Source organism: Bolinopsis microptera, chromosome 3 (genome assembly GCF_026151205.1).
Source record: "Bolinopsis microptera isolate Bmic1 chromosome 3, MBARI_Bmic_1.0, whole genome shotgun sequence".
Classification (NCBI taxonomy): domain Eukaryota; kingdom Metazoa; phylum Ctenophora; class Tentaculata; order Lobata; family Bolinopsidae; genus Bolinopsis; species Bolinopsis microptera.
The window spans coordinates 17,628,227-17,644,820 of NC_087074.1; the positions used below are offsets into that span (position 1 = coordinate 17,628,227).

At 38.7% G+C, this 16,594-nt stretch overlaps 3 protein-coding genes across 3 annotated transcripts; all 3 read left to right on the forward strand.

The window, feature by feature from the left end:
* Window positions 1–38: 38 nt before the first annotated feature.
* Window positions 39–4,190, forward strand: LOC134813256 (far upstream element-binding protein 1-like). Its single transcript, XM_063820945.1, has 3 exons — window positions 39–836; window positions 3,024–3,261; window positions 3,491–4,190. Exons 1-3 carry the CDS (start codon window positions 39–41, stop codon window positions 4,117–4,119), a joined length of 1,665 nt encoding a protein of 554 aa, XP_063677015.1. The 3' UTR covers window positions 4,120–4,190.
* A 1,071-nt stretch (window positions 4,191–5,261) lies between these two features.
* LOC134813257 (uncharacterized) lies at window positions 5,262–7,494 on the forward strand. Its single transcript, XM_063820946.1, has 6 exons — window positions 5,262–5,406; window positions 5,737–5,832; window positions 6,161–6,402; window positions 6,617–6,819; window positions 7,020–7,117; window positions 7,388–7,494. Exons 2-6 carry the CDS (start codon window positions 5,748–5,750, stop codon window positions 7,492–7,494), a joined length of 735 nt encoding a protein of 244 aa, XP_063677016.1. The 5' UTR covers window positions 5,262–5,406; window positions 5,737–5,747.
* Window positions 7,495–9,947: 2,453 nt separating this feature from the next.
* On the forward strand, window positions 9,948–16,292 carry LOC134812937 (AFG3-like protein 2). The gene is made up of 12 exons (XM_063820557.1): window positions 9,948–10,040; window positions 10,311–10,390; window positions 10,555–10,683; window positions 10,852–10,973; window positions 11,135–11,628; window positions 11,757–11,825; window positions 12,033–12,239; window positions 14,653–14,810; window positions 15,082–15,156; window positions 15,320–15,458; window positions 15,594–15,669; window positions 15,855–16,292. The coding sequence occupies exons 1-12, from the start codon at window positions 10,022–10,024 to the stop codon at window positions 15,874–15,876; spliced, it is 1,590 nt and encodes a 529-aa protein (XP_063676627.1). The 5' UTR covers window positions 9,948–10,021; the 3' UTR covers window positions 15,877–16,292.
* Window positions 16,293–16,594: the final 302 nt, after the last annotated feature.

The following is a 16,594-nucleotide window of genomic DNA, read 5'->3' on the forward strand; positions in this document are numbered from 1 at the left end:
GGTCGTGGGACTCAGCATTTGATATTAAGGTTACCCTAATGGGAAACAAAGAGGGCTGTGACGGAGCAAAACAGATTATTATGAATCTAATTTCTGAGGTATTTGAGGTGTTCGAAATACATAAGGTTATGAGTGGCGTAGTGATTGGCAAAGGAGGATCTAAAGTCAAACAGATTCAGTCGGAAACAGGAGTAACAGTTAATATTGGGTCTTGGGACTCAGCAGTTGATGGTATGATCAAGGTTACCCTGAAGGGAGACAAAGAGGGCCGTGACGAAGCCAAGAATATTATCTTGGAATTAATTTCTGAGCAAAGTGAGGTGTTTGAAATACATAATGATATGAGTGGCGTAGTGATTGGCAAAGGAGGATCTAAAGTCAAACAGATACAGTCGGAAACAGGAGTTAGAGTTTATGTTGGGTCTATTAATTCAGCATTTGATGGTATGACGAAGGTCGTCCTAAGGGGAAACAAAGAAGGATATGACGAAGCGAAAAGGATTATCATGGAACTAATTTCTGAGCCAGTTGAGGTGTTCAAAATACCTGAGTATATGATCGGCGTAGTGAAGGGTCAACAAGGATCTAAAATCCAGGAAATTCAGTCCGAAACAGGAGTTAGAGTTATTGTTGGGTTTTGGGACCCAGCAATTGATGGTATGATCAAGGTTACACTGATGGGAAACAAAGATAGCTGTGAAGAAGCAAAGAAAATTATCTTGGATTTAATATCTGAGCCAACTGAGGTGTTCGAAATTTCAAAGAATATGATTGGTGTAGTGATTGGTAAAGGAGGATCTAAAGTCAGAGAGATTGAGTCTAAAACAGGAGTTACAGTTAGTGTTGGGTCTAGTAATTCAGCAGTTCTGTTTGATAGTACGGGCAAGGTTTACCTGTGGGGAGATAAAGAAGAGTGTTCCTTTGCAAAGAATATTATCTTGCGTCTAATTAATAATATACCACATCCATATGATATACCATTAGATGAGTGGGATGACGACAATGATGACTACTACGAACTGTCCTGTGATCAGTGGTTACTCAGTGGTTACTGTTTTGATCCCTATGAGGAATATTAACAGAGTTACATTCAATACTAAGGAAGAATAACTCAATTATCTTTGCGAGAGGAATTTTTTATCTCAGTTTCATTTTTTCTTATTCATTTGTAGCGAACATTACCGAAATAACAATCATTTTACTTAGCTAATTTGTTATTCATTTATAGCAAAAATTACAGAAATAACAATGATTTTACTTAGTTAAGATTTTATTGAAAAATAAGTATATTATTATCTAATTTTTGAATGATTTTTAACTTTTTTAAATATAAAATGATTATTGTGGCCTTTATAGCTCAGTCACTGAGTGCCCGATTGAGATAATTCTTTCTGGTATTATGACTTTCTTTCGCCACTCATTCGAGGGATATATTAAATAAAAGAATATGTATGTTAAAAATTTTTTCGAACGAAGGTTTATTTTCGCAATATTACGTAATCATGGCCTGACCCCCCCCCCCCCCCCCCCCTTGACGTTTTTTTCCTAGAAAACACTTTTCTCTACGTTTCATGCTACCCTGGCCTGATCATACTATCATGATGAGCAGAAATCATTGTTATGATATCCGGCCAAGCAACTTCTAAACTACTTACTATTATAGTCGGATATTCGATCAATTTCTAAATTAAATCACTATCAGAGTGAAATTGGGTGGAATTTAAATTAAAATATTGTCAAATTGTTAATATTATTCTAGAGGGTAAAAAAGAAAATTGTGATTACGTAATCAACGACAAACCCCCCCCCCCCCTCCCCTTCCCCCCCCCCCCCCCCCCCCCCCCCGTAATCAATCGTAAGCATTTGAAAACCCCCCCTCGGCTTATTACGTAATATGTGAACGACCCCTAATATATCAACATAAACAGAATGCTTGATAACTTCGTTATTTCAAATCCGTTTTGCCTCATTGCAAAAATTAGTTATCTACAGTATCTGAAAATATGGGACATCCAGCATGTTCGGAAAGAGCAATATAGGTGATTTAATATTGAATGGGCGTGATCTGAATTATTCAAATTTCAAAATTTTTGCGACTGAATCCTCGAATGAGTAGGTACAATATTTCATCATTTGCATGGGAATACCATCGTTTTTAAGAACATCAACAATTTTGACCTATAGCATGTACAGACAAATATTAAGGGTAGGATCATTTTTGAATGATTTTTAACTTTTTGTAATATTAAATAACTTTTTGTAACATAAAATAATTAATTTTTTTTCGATTTATTTTTCTATTTTTGTGTTGGCAATAAAATGAAATCATGATTTATTTACATTATATCTATACCGAAAACAGTTTGGGTTCAGGTAAATATAATATAGATCCATTGGTGGCTTGTCTGAAGCATTTGTAGCGACCGTTACAAATTTCTTAAACTATAACGCTGTGAATTATGTTAACCCAACATTTAATTTACATGGAAATACCATCGGTTTATAAAACACTAACAATTTCTCCCTATAGCATGTACAGACAAATATTAAGGGTAGGGTCATGTTGCCGCCACCTTAACAGATCACAGTGTTTACTGAGAAGAAATTACGCCACCTCAACATTACTACTGTCCAGATATCTTTCCTCTGCTCCTAACCCTGATGCCAAAATATCTGTCCCCTCGAACATGATCGGTAAGATCATTGGCCGGCGAGATGCTACTATCTGGGATATCCTAATTTATTATCTATCTGTAATAACTGTAACCCATATTATTAATTTTCATTATTTGGGTAACATAGCAGCTCTATCACATAATGATATGTTAAAACTGTATAAAAGTTATTTCCCCCCCCCCCCCCCTTCATGCCTTAACCTTTTAACATTTTAAATGCATGGCCAGGGAAATTTTATCGTTTTTGTAACACCAGTAAATTATCTCTGCAGCATGTCTAGTCCCGATAGTGCAAGTAAATTTTTAGAGTCGTTTTTCCGCGGTATTATAGATAAAAAGAAAATTCAGCAAGCCAGGATCGATGTTGAGCCAACGGAGGTATTCGAAATATCCGAGAATAAGTGTGGTCTTGTGATCGGTAAAGGAGGATCTAAAATACAGGAGATTCGGTCCAACGCAGGAGTTGATGTTAATCTTGGGGATAGGGTCTCAGCAGTTGATGGTATGATGAAGGTTTATCTGTGGGGAGATAAAGAGGGCTGTGACAAAGCCAAGAAGATTATTATGAATCTAATTTCTGAGCAAAGTGAGGTATTAGAAATACCTGAAGATATGAGTGGTGTAGTGATAGGCAAAGGAGGATCTAAAGTCAAAGAGATTAAGTTTAGCACTGGAGTTGATGTTTTTCTTGGGTCTAGGGATTCTGCAGTTGATGGTATGATCAAAGTTACACTGAGGGGCAAAAAAGAGGGTTGTGACGATGCAAAACAGATTATCTTGGATCTTATTTCTGATGATGAGTTAGAGTGGGGCAGGCTTGTCCGCCGTGGCTAAAACAGGAGTAAGAGTTAGTGTTGGATCTAGGGACTCAACAGTTGGTGGTCTGATCAAGGTTACCTTGAAGGGACACAAAGAGGGCTGTGACGAAGCAAAAAAGATTATTATGAATCTAATTTCTAAGTTAACTGAGGAGTTCGAAATACCCGAGGATATGAGTGGCGTAGTGATAGGCAAAGGAGGATCTAAAATCAAAGAGATTAAGTCCAATACAGGAGTTGATGTTATTGTTGGGTCTAGGGATTCTGCAGTTGATGGCATGATCAAGGTTACCTTAATGGGAAACAAAGAGGGCTGTGACGATGCAAAGAAAATTATTATGGATCTAATTTGTGAGCCAACTGAGGTGTTCGAAATACCCGCGGATAAGAGTGGCGTAGTGATCGGTAAACAGGGATCTCAAATCCAGGAAATTCGGGAATTAGGAGTTGGAGTGTATGTTGGACCTATGGACTCAGCAGTAGATGGTATGATCAAGATTTCTCTGAGAGGAAACAAGGAGAAGTGTGACCACGCAAAGGATTTCATCATGGAGCTGATCTCTGATCTCTGTGAACTAGAGGAGTCGGATGGGCCGTTCAGTGATGGGGCATGCAGTGATTGGTAACAAGAGACTAAACCTCATGTAGCCACCCCGAGTAAGGGTGTTCGAGTTGACAGAACATTATGTGTATAATCATGGTAATTTTTATTGAACAGTTTCCCATTCAATACTCAGAACGGTTTAATACAGCGAATCATTTATATTTTATATATAATATGACATAATTGCATTTTCTTTAAGTTAGCTGCAGCGTCGCAGGCTCGCAGCAAACATTAAACCTGGTTAATGTAGTACCACTGCACCACTGGTTCGAGATTTTTGTCAACTCAAAAAATAGTCGTGTTCATTTTTTTCAAATGAAGGTTCATTTTCGCATCTATTTAATAGTTTGGATAGTCGGATTGAGCTAAATTTTATTGAATTGTGTTTGGCCATTCGAATTACGTTTGTCCAGAAAATGTTAGAGATGTAGCTTCTCAGATGACCTAGATACGAAGCATTTAAACGAGTTTATTCATTACGTGTGATCAGGTGATTGGCTTACCTAATCACGTGATAAGGTGACCCCGTTAACCACCTCGTTAAACATTATGGGAATCTTTAAGGCTGCCGTTGTTAATATCAGGTACAGCATTTGATAATCTACCGTCTCTGAAAAAATTAGGCGTCCAGCATGTTCTGAGATAACAATATAGGTGTTTTAATATTGAATGGGCGTGGTCTAAAGTATTCGAATTTTAAAATTTTGGCGACGGAATCCTCAAACAAGCAGGTACAGTATGCCATCTGCAAAGCAACAACTCTCAAATATAAAACACGGCGGAGGTATAAGACCCAACGTACGGGTACTGACTTTTGGCCCACCCTGTATTATATGTAATCGTAATTTTTGAATGATTTTAACTTTCTGTTTTAAATTTATTGATTATTTCGATTTATTGTTTTATTTGTTCTAGTGGCAATTAAGTGATAATTTGGGATGTGTTTAATTATTCCTCGTGAAAACGGTTAAGGCTCAGTAGATAATATTGGTAACTCATATATAGCGGCCATCTCTACATTTTGTAACCTATAAGTATAACACAGTAAATTATGTCAACAGTCAACAAAAATGTATATTCATGGGTAATTTGGGCATACCGTATAACCATATGTTTGAACAAGTTCTTCCTTCAAAAACACTAACAATTTTTCCCTATAGCATGTACAGACAAATATTAAGGGTAGGATCATGTTGCCGCCACCTTAACAGATCACAGTGTTTACTGAGAAGAAATGACGCCACCTCAACATTACTACTGACCAGATATCTTTCTTCTGCCCCTAAGCGTGATGAAAAAAGTAAAGGACGTAAGTTTTTAGGTCTAAATTTGTTTGGATCGTTAATTATTACTGGGAGGGGGATAACTCTATTTAAAATTTGGCAAACATGGTGAGTTATTTGGGGTAACGTAACTGACGTAAACCAAGTTTTTGCCATTTGAGACCACTCTCCCTCTTATATTAGTTTACGTATCCTGTGAACACCCTAAAGTTTCGTGATCGCTTCTTTTCTTCTTTTGATAAATCTTGTCGACATTTTGTTACCTTATTGTTGAATAAGCCCTCAATACGTACATAACCAAGTTGAAAACCCGGCAGTTATACACTAATAATGATAATGTTAATTTATATTTTTAGCAATCGAGAAGATGACAGACGACATGCTGGAAGAAAGAATGAAAGACCTAAAGGGGAAGAACCCGGAGGAATATGAAAGGATGCGAAAATCTATGTGTAAGTTGTTTTACAGAACATGCAACTCATGTATAGTTAGTTAGTTAGTTGGAGCAGAAGATGGTCTTATCGCCGGCTTAACCCAAACACCCTCTCTCCCTATATATCAATAGTGATATACCAATTTCGTATCATACACTATTGTGGAATGTGGAGGGGGGGCACCCCATAAATACCTATTATTCCCTGATTTCAAAATAGGTATAGGTTATAATATAAATAATAGGTTTTATTGTTTTTTCAGCATTTTTCCTATTTTTAACATCATGTATGCAATTATTTTCATAAAGTAAGATGTTTGAAGTGTTTTTACTGTGCCCTATTTCAGTGATATCAGCTAGAAAGGTAGAGAAGTTTCTAGGTATGGGGGACCACGAGGAGGAAGCCAAGAAAGAAAGTGGTGGGAAGGGAGAAGCAGGACCAGAACCCATGAAGAAACCCGCGATGGACATGACATCGATAGCAGTAGCTGTCGTGTTAGGAGGCATGTTGACGATGTACCTGATGCCTGACCTTACCGACGAGATAACAACAACTGAGTTCATTAATTCTTACGTCGCCTCCCGACAGGTATTAGCTGTTGCTGCTAGTTCATGTTGGGTGCTGTGAAAGTTCATTTTAATGACATCTTCAACCATACCCAGCTGATATATGGAGCATTTTCTTCGATATGCTGAAATATTAACTATCAGTGGTTTGACTGTTTGGTATGGTCACTATGACTCAAATAACAAATGTAATTTTTAGTAGGACAACTCATTAACAATTAACATGTATGTTACAGGTGGTAGATATCGAGGTTTTCACAGCGCGCAACAGCAAAACAGCCTATGCCATGGCCCAAGTAAGAGACAAAGCCGATAAGATCCGGATCAACGTAGGTCACACCTCCTCTCTGGACCGGCAGATGGAGCAGGCTTTTATAGAGTTCGGATACCAGCCCCACGAGAGACCTCCCATCCGATACCGGGATAATATCAGCTTATCGTAATTATATTTTTAGTTTATTTTCTAGTGTTGCAGTGCAATCCTGGTGTAACACCCTTGAATTGTAAAAATGGACAAAAATATTCATTGAATTGCAGAGTTACACTTTGCTTCGGTTGTAAAAATTCTAATATTAAATATTAAAGCTTTAAAGAGCCATAACTTCATAAATAAAGACCAAAAATTATAATTTATTTCAGGAGTTTTGTATACGATTACGCAGGAACATTCCTGCTTATCGGAGCAACTATTTGGCTGTTTAGGAGGTCCTCAAAAGCTATGGGCGGCATGTTTAAAGGTGAACATCAAATAATTGTTTCTGTTCCTTTTTTGATATGTCCTCCATTTATTTGAAAAATTCGGGGTTTATTTTTGCATTTTCGCCTTATCGCTAAAAATAGTCTCCTTCTGGATAAACAATTCGTCGAGTTTGTCATTTTTATAAAGTTATTCTGTCTTGTAATTTAATACGCAATTCAATCGTCCATACAGAAATAATCTGCGATTAAGCTTATTTATTGATTATTGTGGCCCTTCAAGAAACGCTGTTAAGTGTGATATCACCCAGGTATGGGAGGAATGCCTGGAATGCCCGGTCAAGGGAGTAGTAAGGGTCACAAGGTCTACGAGAAAGCAACAGCTCTCAAGGTACTCATATCTTTTAATATCTACTGAAATTGGGTTTAAGGGGGGGGGGGGGGGGGGGGGGGGGGGGGGGTTCACCCTGATTTTTTTGTGAAACTTGGTTTCGAGATAGCAGTTGACCAACAAACTAGGACCGGTGACCAAACTTTTGAGGGGGTCCCGGACCCCAACCGCCAAACGGTGCCCGCGGGGCAGCCACGCCCATATTTGGTCCAAATTAGGCCCAATTTAGCCAAATACCCTCAACATGCCCAAAACCCAGATTTTAGGTGCTTTACTTGTAAAAAAAAATGAATGAGTTATGAGCCAAAAACCATATGCCCATATTTGGGTATACGCACCAAATTTAATAGATTTTGTTCGAGATATTTGGCGGCCAAATTCTGAAAAATGCCCGGCAAATTTCAGAATTTGGACGCCAAATTTTTTTAAAGGCCTAACTCAAAATTCCATATTAAAACTTAAGGTCGAAATGCGATTCTACGTTGATTCTGAAAATTTCATGTAAAAATATTGAAACCCTATTGAGTTCTATTGTTTTGAACGAAATCAGTTTCGCAAATATCGCGAACTGAGATATGGGCGATTTTGTTCATTTTTTGCGATTAATTGAACACAGAATCCAAAGTTAGGTAGATGTTGAGCTGATAATCATAGAGGATGTGTAGTATAGGCTTACCTTCTATATAAAGTTGGTTTCATTCAAAAATATTGATATTTGACCAATTTATGGGCCAAAATCGACCAAATTTGGTGCGTATACCCAAATATGGGCATATGGTTTTTGGCTCATAACTCAGTCATTTTTTGTCCAATCTTGATGAAAATTCATATACGAGTTCAGGGGACTACTAGCTACAAGTAAATCACCTAAAATCTGGGTTTTGGGCATGTTGAGGGTATTTGGCTAAATTGGGCCTAATTTGGACCAAATATGGGCGTGGCTGCCCCGCGGGCACCGTTTGGCGGTTGGGGTCCGGGACCCCCTCTAAATTTTGGTCACCGGTCTTAGTTTGTTGGTCAACTGCTATCTCGAAACCAAGTTTCACAAAAAAATCAGGGTGAACCCCCCCCCCCCCCCCCCCCCCCCCCTTAACGTGTAAATCTATCTTGCAACTCATTTTATATGCACTTATCAATATTTCCCATTTTGAGAAATACACGCCCATATTTGGTCCAAATTAGGCCCAATTTAGCCAAATACCCTCAACATGCCCAAAACCCAGATTTTAGGTGCTTTACTTGTAAAAAAAAATGAATGAGTTATGAGCCAAAACATAGCCTATGGGAGAACGACAAATTTAAAGAGATATCGTAGTGTATTTGTTTCCAGAACATGCAACCATGTCGGTTATTTAGTTATTTGGAGCAGAAGATTTTCTTATACGCCGCTAACCCAAACACCCTCTCTCCCATATATCAATATGGAAATCCATTTCGTACTATTTGAAAATTCGAGGGGTGGGAAAACCCATTAATACCTATTATTCCTGATTTCAAAATAGTTCAGGTTAAATATAAAAATAGGGTTTTTTGTTTTTTTTCATTAATTTCCAATATTTTTAACATCATGTATGCAATTATTCATAATAAGATGGTTGAAGTGTTTTTACTGGCTCCTATTAAGTGATATCAGTCATAAAAGTAGAGAAGTTTCTAGTATGGGACCACAAGAGGAACCAAGAACCAAAAGTGGAATGGTATAGCAGTCAGAACCCATAAGTAACCCGTGATGGACATGACATCGATAGCAGTAGCTGTCGTGTTAGGAGGCATTGTTGACGATGTACCTGATGCCTGACCTTACCGACGAGATAACAACAACTGAGTTCAATAATTCTTACGTCGCCTCCCGACAGGTATTAGCTGTTGCTGCTAGTTCATGTTGGGTGCTGTGAAAGTTCTTTTTAATGACATCTTCCAACCATACCAGCTGATATATGGAGCATTTTCTTCGATATGCTGAAATATTAAACTATCAGTGGTTTGACTGTTTGGTAATGGTCACCTATGACTCAAATAACAAATGTAATTTTTAGGTAGGACAACTCATTAACAATTAACATGTATGTTACAGGTGGTAGATATCGAGGTTTTCACAGCGCGCAACAGCAAAACAGCCTATGCCATGGCCCAAGTAAGAGACAAAGCCGATAGATCCGGATCACGTAGGTCACACCTCCTCTCTGGACCGGCAGATGGAGCAGGCTTTTATAGAGTTCGGATACCAGCCCCACGAGAGACCTCCCATCCGATACCGGGATAATATCAGCTTATCGTAATTATATTTTTAGTTTATTTCTAGTTGTGCAGTGCAATCCTGGTGTAACACCCTTGAATTGTAAAAATGGACAAAAATATTCATTGAATTGCAGAGTTACACTTTGCTTCGGTTGTAAAAATTCTAATATTAAATATTAAAGCTTTAAAGAGCCATAACTTCATAAATAAAGACCAAAAATTATAATTTATTTCAGGAGTTTTTGTATACGATTACGCAGGAACATTCCTGCTTATCGGAGCAACTATTTGGCTGTTTAGGAGGTCCTCAAAAGCTATGGGCGGCATGTTTAAAGGTGAACATCAAATAATTGTTTCTGTTCCTTTTTTGATATGTCCTCCATTTATTTGAAAAATTCGGGGTTTATTTTTGCATTTTCGCCTTATCGCTAAAAATAGTCTCCTTCTGGATAAACAATTCGTCGAGTTTGTCATTTTTATAAAGTTATTCTGTCTTGTAATTTAATACGCAATTCAATCGTCCATACAGAAATAATCTGCGATTAAGCTTATTTATTGATTATTGTGGCCCTTCAAGAAACGCTGTTAAGTGTGATATCACCCAGGTATGGGAGGAATGCCTGGAATGCCCGGTCAAGGGAGTAGTAAGGGTCACAAGGTCTACGAGAAAGCAACAGCTCTCAAGGTACTCATATCTTTTAATATCTACTGAAATTGGGTTTAACGTGTAAATCTATCTTGCAACTCATTTTATATGCACTTATCAATATTTCCCATTTTGAGAAATACCTTTGTCAAAATTGTTTTATTGTACAAATATATAGCTATTGTTAACCCTATTTTCTGTAGGTGAATTTCAAAGATGTCGCCGGATGCGAGGAAGCTAAGCTTGAGATTATGGAATTTGTGAATTTCTTGAAGAATCCTGAACATTATAGGAACTTGGGAGCAAAGATTCCTCGAGGAGCAATACTTCAGGTACACTAGTCTCTTCTCCGTTTCCTTATATAGTTTATAGGTGTATCTAGGCCGGGTTCCCACAATCACGCCAACTGACCTGAAGAATTCCTACCAGTACTGCAAATAATCAAAAATTGTTATTTGGATGAAATTACTGTTAAAATTAATATTCCTCCAATTTGGCAGGGTCCTCCTGGTACCGGAAAGACTTTGCTAGCTAAAGCAACTGCAGGAGAAGCTGGTGTTCCCTTCCTTTCAATTTCCGGTTCCGAGTTCATGGAAATGTTCGTTGGTGTCGGTCCAAACAGGTTATTCTTAAAATAGGATTTTTTTTTTTCAAATCTTGGAATAGAATATTTATGACAAGTTTGAAATTAGATTTGGAGTTGAATTGTTTTTTCCCGGAATCTACCTCTCCGTACAACAAATCTCTCTGTTCACCACAAAATAATCAAGCTAATAACTTCAGAGTTAGAGAGATGTTTAAAGATGCTCGTGAGCAGGCTCCCTGCATAGTATTTATAGACGAGATAGACGCTATAGGTGGCAAGAGAGGTCAGGGAGGCATGGGAGGACACGACGAGCGAGCCAACACTCTGAACCAGCTGCTAGTGGAGATGGACGGGTTCAGTACGGGAGCAGCAGACGTAGTGGTGTTAGCTGGTACTAACAGAGAGGACACCCTCGACCCTGCCCTCCTCAGACCCGGCCGGTTTGACAGGCAGATATATGTGGGGGCACCCGACATTAAGGGGCGTGTTTCCATCTTCATGGTCCATCTGAAGCCTTTGAAGACAGATTTAGTCCTGCTGGACCTGGCTAAGAAGATGGCCACTATGACACCTGGCTTTACTGGAGCTGACATTGCTAATGTCTGTAATGAGGCTGCTCTTATTGCTGCTAGACACGATTGTAAGAGCGTTGAGGAGCACCACTTTGAACAGGCCATCGAGCGAGTTGTCGGTTAGTTCTGGGATTTTAGTTTCTGTTTCACGCTTGTATTCTAGAATTGATTTTACTTTCCCATAACACACTATCTCTCATTTCTTATCTCTTATCTCTGATTATAACCCTGTAACTCCTCCAACCAGGTGGTCTAGAGAAGAAGTCACGTGTCCTATCCCCGCAGGAGAAGAGGACTGTGGCTTATCACGAGGCTGGTCAGTGCGGCTTTGTAACTTTAACGTTTACCTGGCTCCTAGACCATAGTCCGAACTCAATAACACACACCCCATTATCTATATCGGTCCGTAGAACCACCCGACATAATCTTTAGGTCTGCATATTTAGAAGAACTAGTGCTGAACTGACTGGGGATCATCTTTACAATACAATCCTCTACAGAGTCTAAACACATTGTTTTGCAGGTCACGCCATCTCTGGCTGGTATCTCGAACACGCCCACCCCCTCCTCAAAGTCAGCATAGTCCCCCGAGGTAAAGGAGCTCTGGGTTACGCCATGTACCTCCCTAAAGAGCTGTCTCTCCACACTACCGATCAACTTCTGGATATGATCTGCATGACGTTGGGAGGCAGGGCTAGTGAGCAGATCATATTCGGCAAGATCAGTACAGGTTAGTTGTCTGATCAGTACAGGTTAGTTGTCTGATCAGTACAGGTCAGTTGTCTGATTAGTACAGGTTAGTAGTCTGATCAGTACAGGTCAGTTGTCTGATCAGTGCAGGTTAGTTGTCTGATCAGTACAGGTTAGTTGTCCGATCAGTACAGGTTAGTTGTCTGATCAGTACAGGTTAGTTGTCTGATCAGTACAGTCTGATCAGTACAGGTTAGTTGTCTGATCAGTACAGGTTAGTTGTCTGATCAGTACAGGTTAGTTGTCTGATCAGTACAGGTTAGTTGTCTGATCAGTACAGGTTAGTTGTCTGATCAGTACAGGTTAGTTGTCTGATCAGTACAGGTCAGTTGTCTGATCAGTACAGGTTAGTTGTCTGATCAGTACAGGTTAGTTGTCTGATCAGTACAGGTTAGTTGTCTGATCAGTACAGGTTAGTTGTCTGATCAGTACAGGTTAGTTGTCTGATCAGTACAGGTTAGTTGTCTGATCAGTACAGGTTAGTTGTCTGATCAGTACAGGTTAGTTGTCTGATCAGTACAGGTTAGTTGTCTGATCAGTACAGGTTAGTTGTCTGATCAGTACAGGTTAGTTGTCTGATCAGTACAGGTTAGTTGTCTGATCAGTACAGGTTAGTTGTCTGATCAGTACAGGTTAGTTGTCTGATCAGTACAGGTTAGTTGTCTGATCAGTACAGGTTAGTTGTCTGATCAGTACAGGTTAGTTGTCTGATCAGTACAGGTTAGTTGTCTGATCAGTACAGGTTAGTTGTCTGATCAGTACAGGTTAGTTGTCTGATCAGTACAGGTTAGTTGTCTGATCAGTACAGGTTAGTTGTCTGATCAGTACAGGTTAGTTGTCTGATCAGTACAGGTTAGTTGTCTGATCAGTACAGGTTAGTTGTCTGATCAGTACAGGTTAGTTGTCTGATCAGTACAGGTTAGTTGTCTGATCAGTACAGGTTAGTTGTCTGATCAGTACAGGTTAGTTGTCTGATCAGTACAGGTTAGTTGTCTGATCAGTACAGGTTAGTTGTCTGATCAGTACAGGTTAGTTGTCTGATCAGTACAGGTTAGTTGTCTGATCAGTACAGGTTAGTTGTCTGATCAGTACAGGTTAGTTGTCTGATCAGTACAGGTTAGTTGTCTGATCAGTACAGGTTAGTTGTCTGATCAGTACAGGTTAGTTGTCTGATCAGTACAGGTTAGTTGTCTGATCAGTACAGGTTAGTTGTCTGATCAGTACAGGTTAGTTGTCTGATCAGTACAGGTTAGTTGTCTGATCAGTACAGGTTAGTTGTCTGATCAGTACAGGTTAGTTGTCTGATCAGTACAGGTTAGTTGTCTGATCAGTACAGGTTAGTTGTCTGATCAGTACAGGTTAGTTGTCTGATCAGTACAGGTTAGTTGTCTGATCAGTACAGGTTAGTTGTCTGATCAGTACAGGTTAGTTGTCTGATCAGTACAGGTTAGTTGTCTGATCAGTACAGGTTAGTTGTCTGATCAGTACAGGTTAGTTGTCTGATCAGTACAGGTTAGTTGTCTGATCAGTACAGGTTAGTTGTCTGATCAGTACAGGTTAGTTGTCTGATCAGTACAGGTTAGTTGTCTGATCAGTACAGGTTAGTTGTCTGATCAGTACAGGTTAGTTGTCTGATCAGTACAGGTTAGTTGTCTGATCAGTACAGGTTAGTTGTCTGATCAGTACAGGTTAGTTGTCTGATCAGTACAGGTTAGTTGTCTGATCAGTACAGGTTAGTTTTCTGATCAGTACAGGTTAGTTGTCTGATCAGTACAGGTTAGTTGTCTGATCAGTACAGGTTAGTTGTCTGATCAGTACAGGTTAGTTGTCTGATCAGTACAGGTTAGTTGTCTGATCAGTACAGGTTAGTTGTCTGATCAGTACAGGTTAGTTGTCTGATCAGTACAGGTTAGTTGTCTGATCAGTACAGGTTAGTTTTCTGATCAGTACAGGTTAGTTTTCTGATCAGTACAGGTTAGTTGTCTGATCAGTACAGGTTAGTTGTCTGATCAGTACAGGTTAGTTGTCTGATCAGTACAGGTTAGTTGTCTGATCAGTACAGGTTAGTTGTCTGATCAGTACAGGTTAGTTGTCTGATCAGTACAGGTTAGTTGTCTGATCAGTACAGGTTAGTTGTCTGATCAGTACAGGTTAGTTTTCTGATCAGTACAGGTTAGTTTTCTGATCAGTACAGGTTAGTTGTCTGATCAGTACAGGTTAGTTGTCTGATCAGTACAGGTTAGTTGTCAGATCAGTACAGGTTAGTTGTCTGATCAGTACAGGTTAGTACACGTTTCAGACCATAAAAAGATAAATATCGCAAAGCAATACCGCTAAGTGGGCGCTGGTTAGCTTGATTTGTTTGTTGGTCACGTGATATATCTCATCTTCAGGAGCTTCAGACGATCTGAGAAAAGTAACGCAGTGGGTGTATGGCATGATAATCCAGTACGGAATGAACCCGCAAGTAGGACATCTCTCATTTGATCTTAACCAGAATCCTTACATCAAACCATTCAGCGAACAAACCAGCCATCTTATTGATGCCGAGGTTAGTGTTTTATTAAATTATTGTTTTATTAAATTAGTGTTTTATTAAACTAGTGTTTTATTAAATTAGTGTTTTATTAAATTAGTGTTTTATTAAATTAGTGTTTTATTAAATTATTGTTTTATTAAATTAGTGTTTTATTAAATTATTGTTTTATTAAATTAGTGTTTTATTAAATTGGTGTTTTATAGTTTAAGTGGTTTAAAAATGAATTGCATCTTTATTACTTTCTTCTTTAAAGCTGTAGTTTAACCCTTGTTTACTTTTACAGGCTAGGCAATACGTTGAAGAAGCGTACGCTAGGACGATACAACTGCTGACTGAGAAACGAGCAGACGTTGAACTGGTACGCAGCTTTAAATGAGATTTTAAATCGTGTTTTCATTTTGCAAAAAATGTATCCATTAAGTATTGCGTGCATATTCTATATTATAAGCTTAATCTGGAATGGAAATACACATTTATCATGTTTATGGTGAATGTTAAATGACTTAATGATTGGTATGCAGGTAGCTGAAGAACTGTTGAAGAATGAGGTGTTGACGAAAGAAGATATGGTGAGGTTGCTAGGAGACCGCCCCTGGGGGGAGAAGAGTACGTACGATGAGCTGGTTGCTGGTACAGGAGGCGACATGGAAGACACTTCAGGTACCTTTTTAAACTTCTCTTCGAAAATACCCCACATTTATATTTGAAATTTTTGACAGCAGCAATTTTGTCTGCAACTCCGAATGTCAAACATTTGATTGGATATGATCCCACCTTTCAACCTCTGTGTTTCAGTGCCAGAGGGTCTAAAGAACCTAAAAGATGAGTTGGACGCTAAAGATGCAGCAGAACTAGTGGAGGAAGATAAGAGGTAATATCTCATAATATTCATCAGATCGTCTTCAATTTTTGACAAGAATTTTAATGTGGTTTTAAGCGCACCTTATAGCTCTGTAAGATTATTTGTCTGATTTCTGATCCATCTTTCATACCTATATCGATAAACCAGTAAATTTACAATAAATTTCGTCGACTAATGAACATTATCATCCTCAGGGAGAAAGGCACGTCTGCTTGATTATCTCAACACTTAGCCCCTAATGTAACTTGGGAGCTCTCAAAGGATAAACTTATATCTTAGATCTGAAAGAGATAACGCACTCCAAGAACACTTGAACAGTCTCGGATTGAAACTCTTTAATTTATTATCCGTTTGATCTCCCTGGTCGTGCTTTTAAGTTTTCAGATAGAATGGAAGATTTGAAATGTCGTGACCCGACCTGATTTATATAGTTGTACCCTCAACATTAATGAACGATCACTGGAATGAATTACCAGATGACCAGTGACCACTAAACCATCATGGATCATGACGCTATATATATAGAATAGTGTGGGGACCTTTCAGTTGTGGTTGTTTATTTGTGTGCGAATAGCAATTTAAAATGTTTGCAATTTGTAATTTAGTGTTGTTTATTCTTTTCACAAACAAAACATCTGAAATATATATTTGTTATGTGCTAAGCCACTTTCAGTGAGCAGCACATCTATTTTTACCAAGAAGAAAGATCTCTCAAATTTTGAAAGTAGAATAAATAGTCATGATTCCATTTCCACGATATCAAGCCGGTTAAACCACAATACTGAACTGCCAATACTATCCGCTGCCAGATAGCAATTTGACATAATTTGACCTAAGTAGGACCGTAAAGCTGGCGAGGTTCCGTTCTGGGGTAGGTAGAGCATCAAAGTAAAATGTAAAATCAGTGCCACCACAGTTATAATGCGACAGCTGG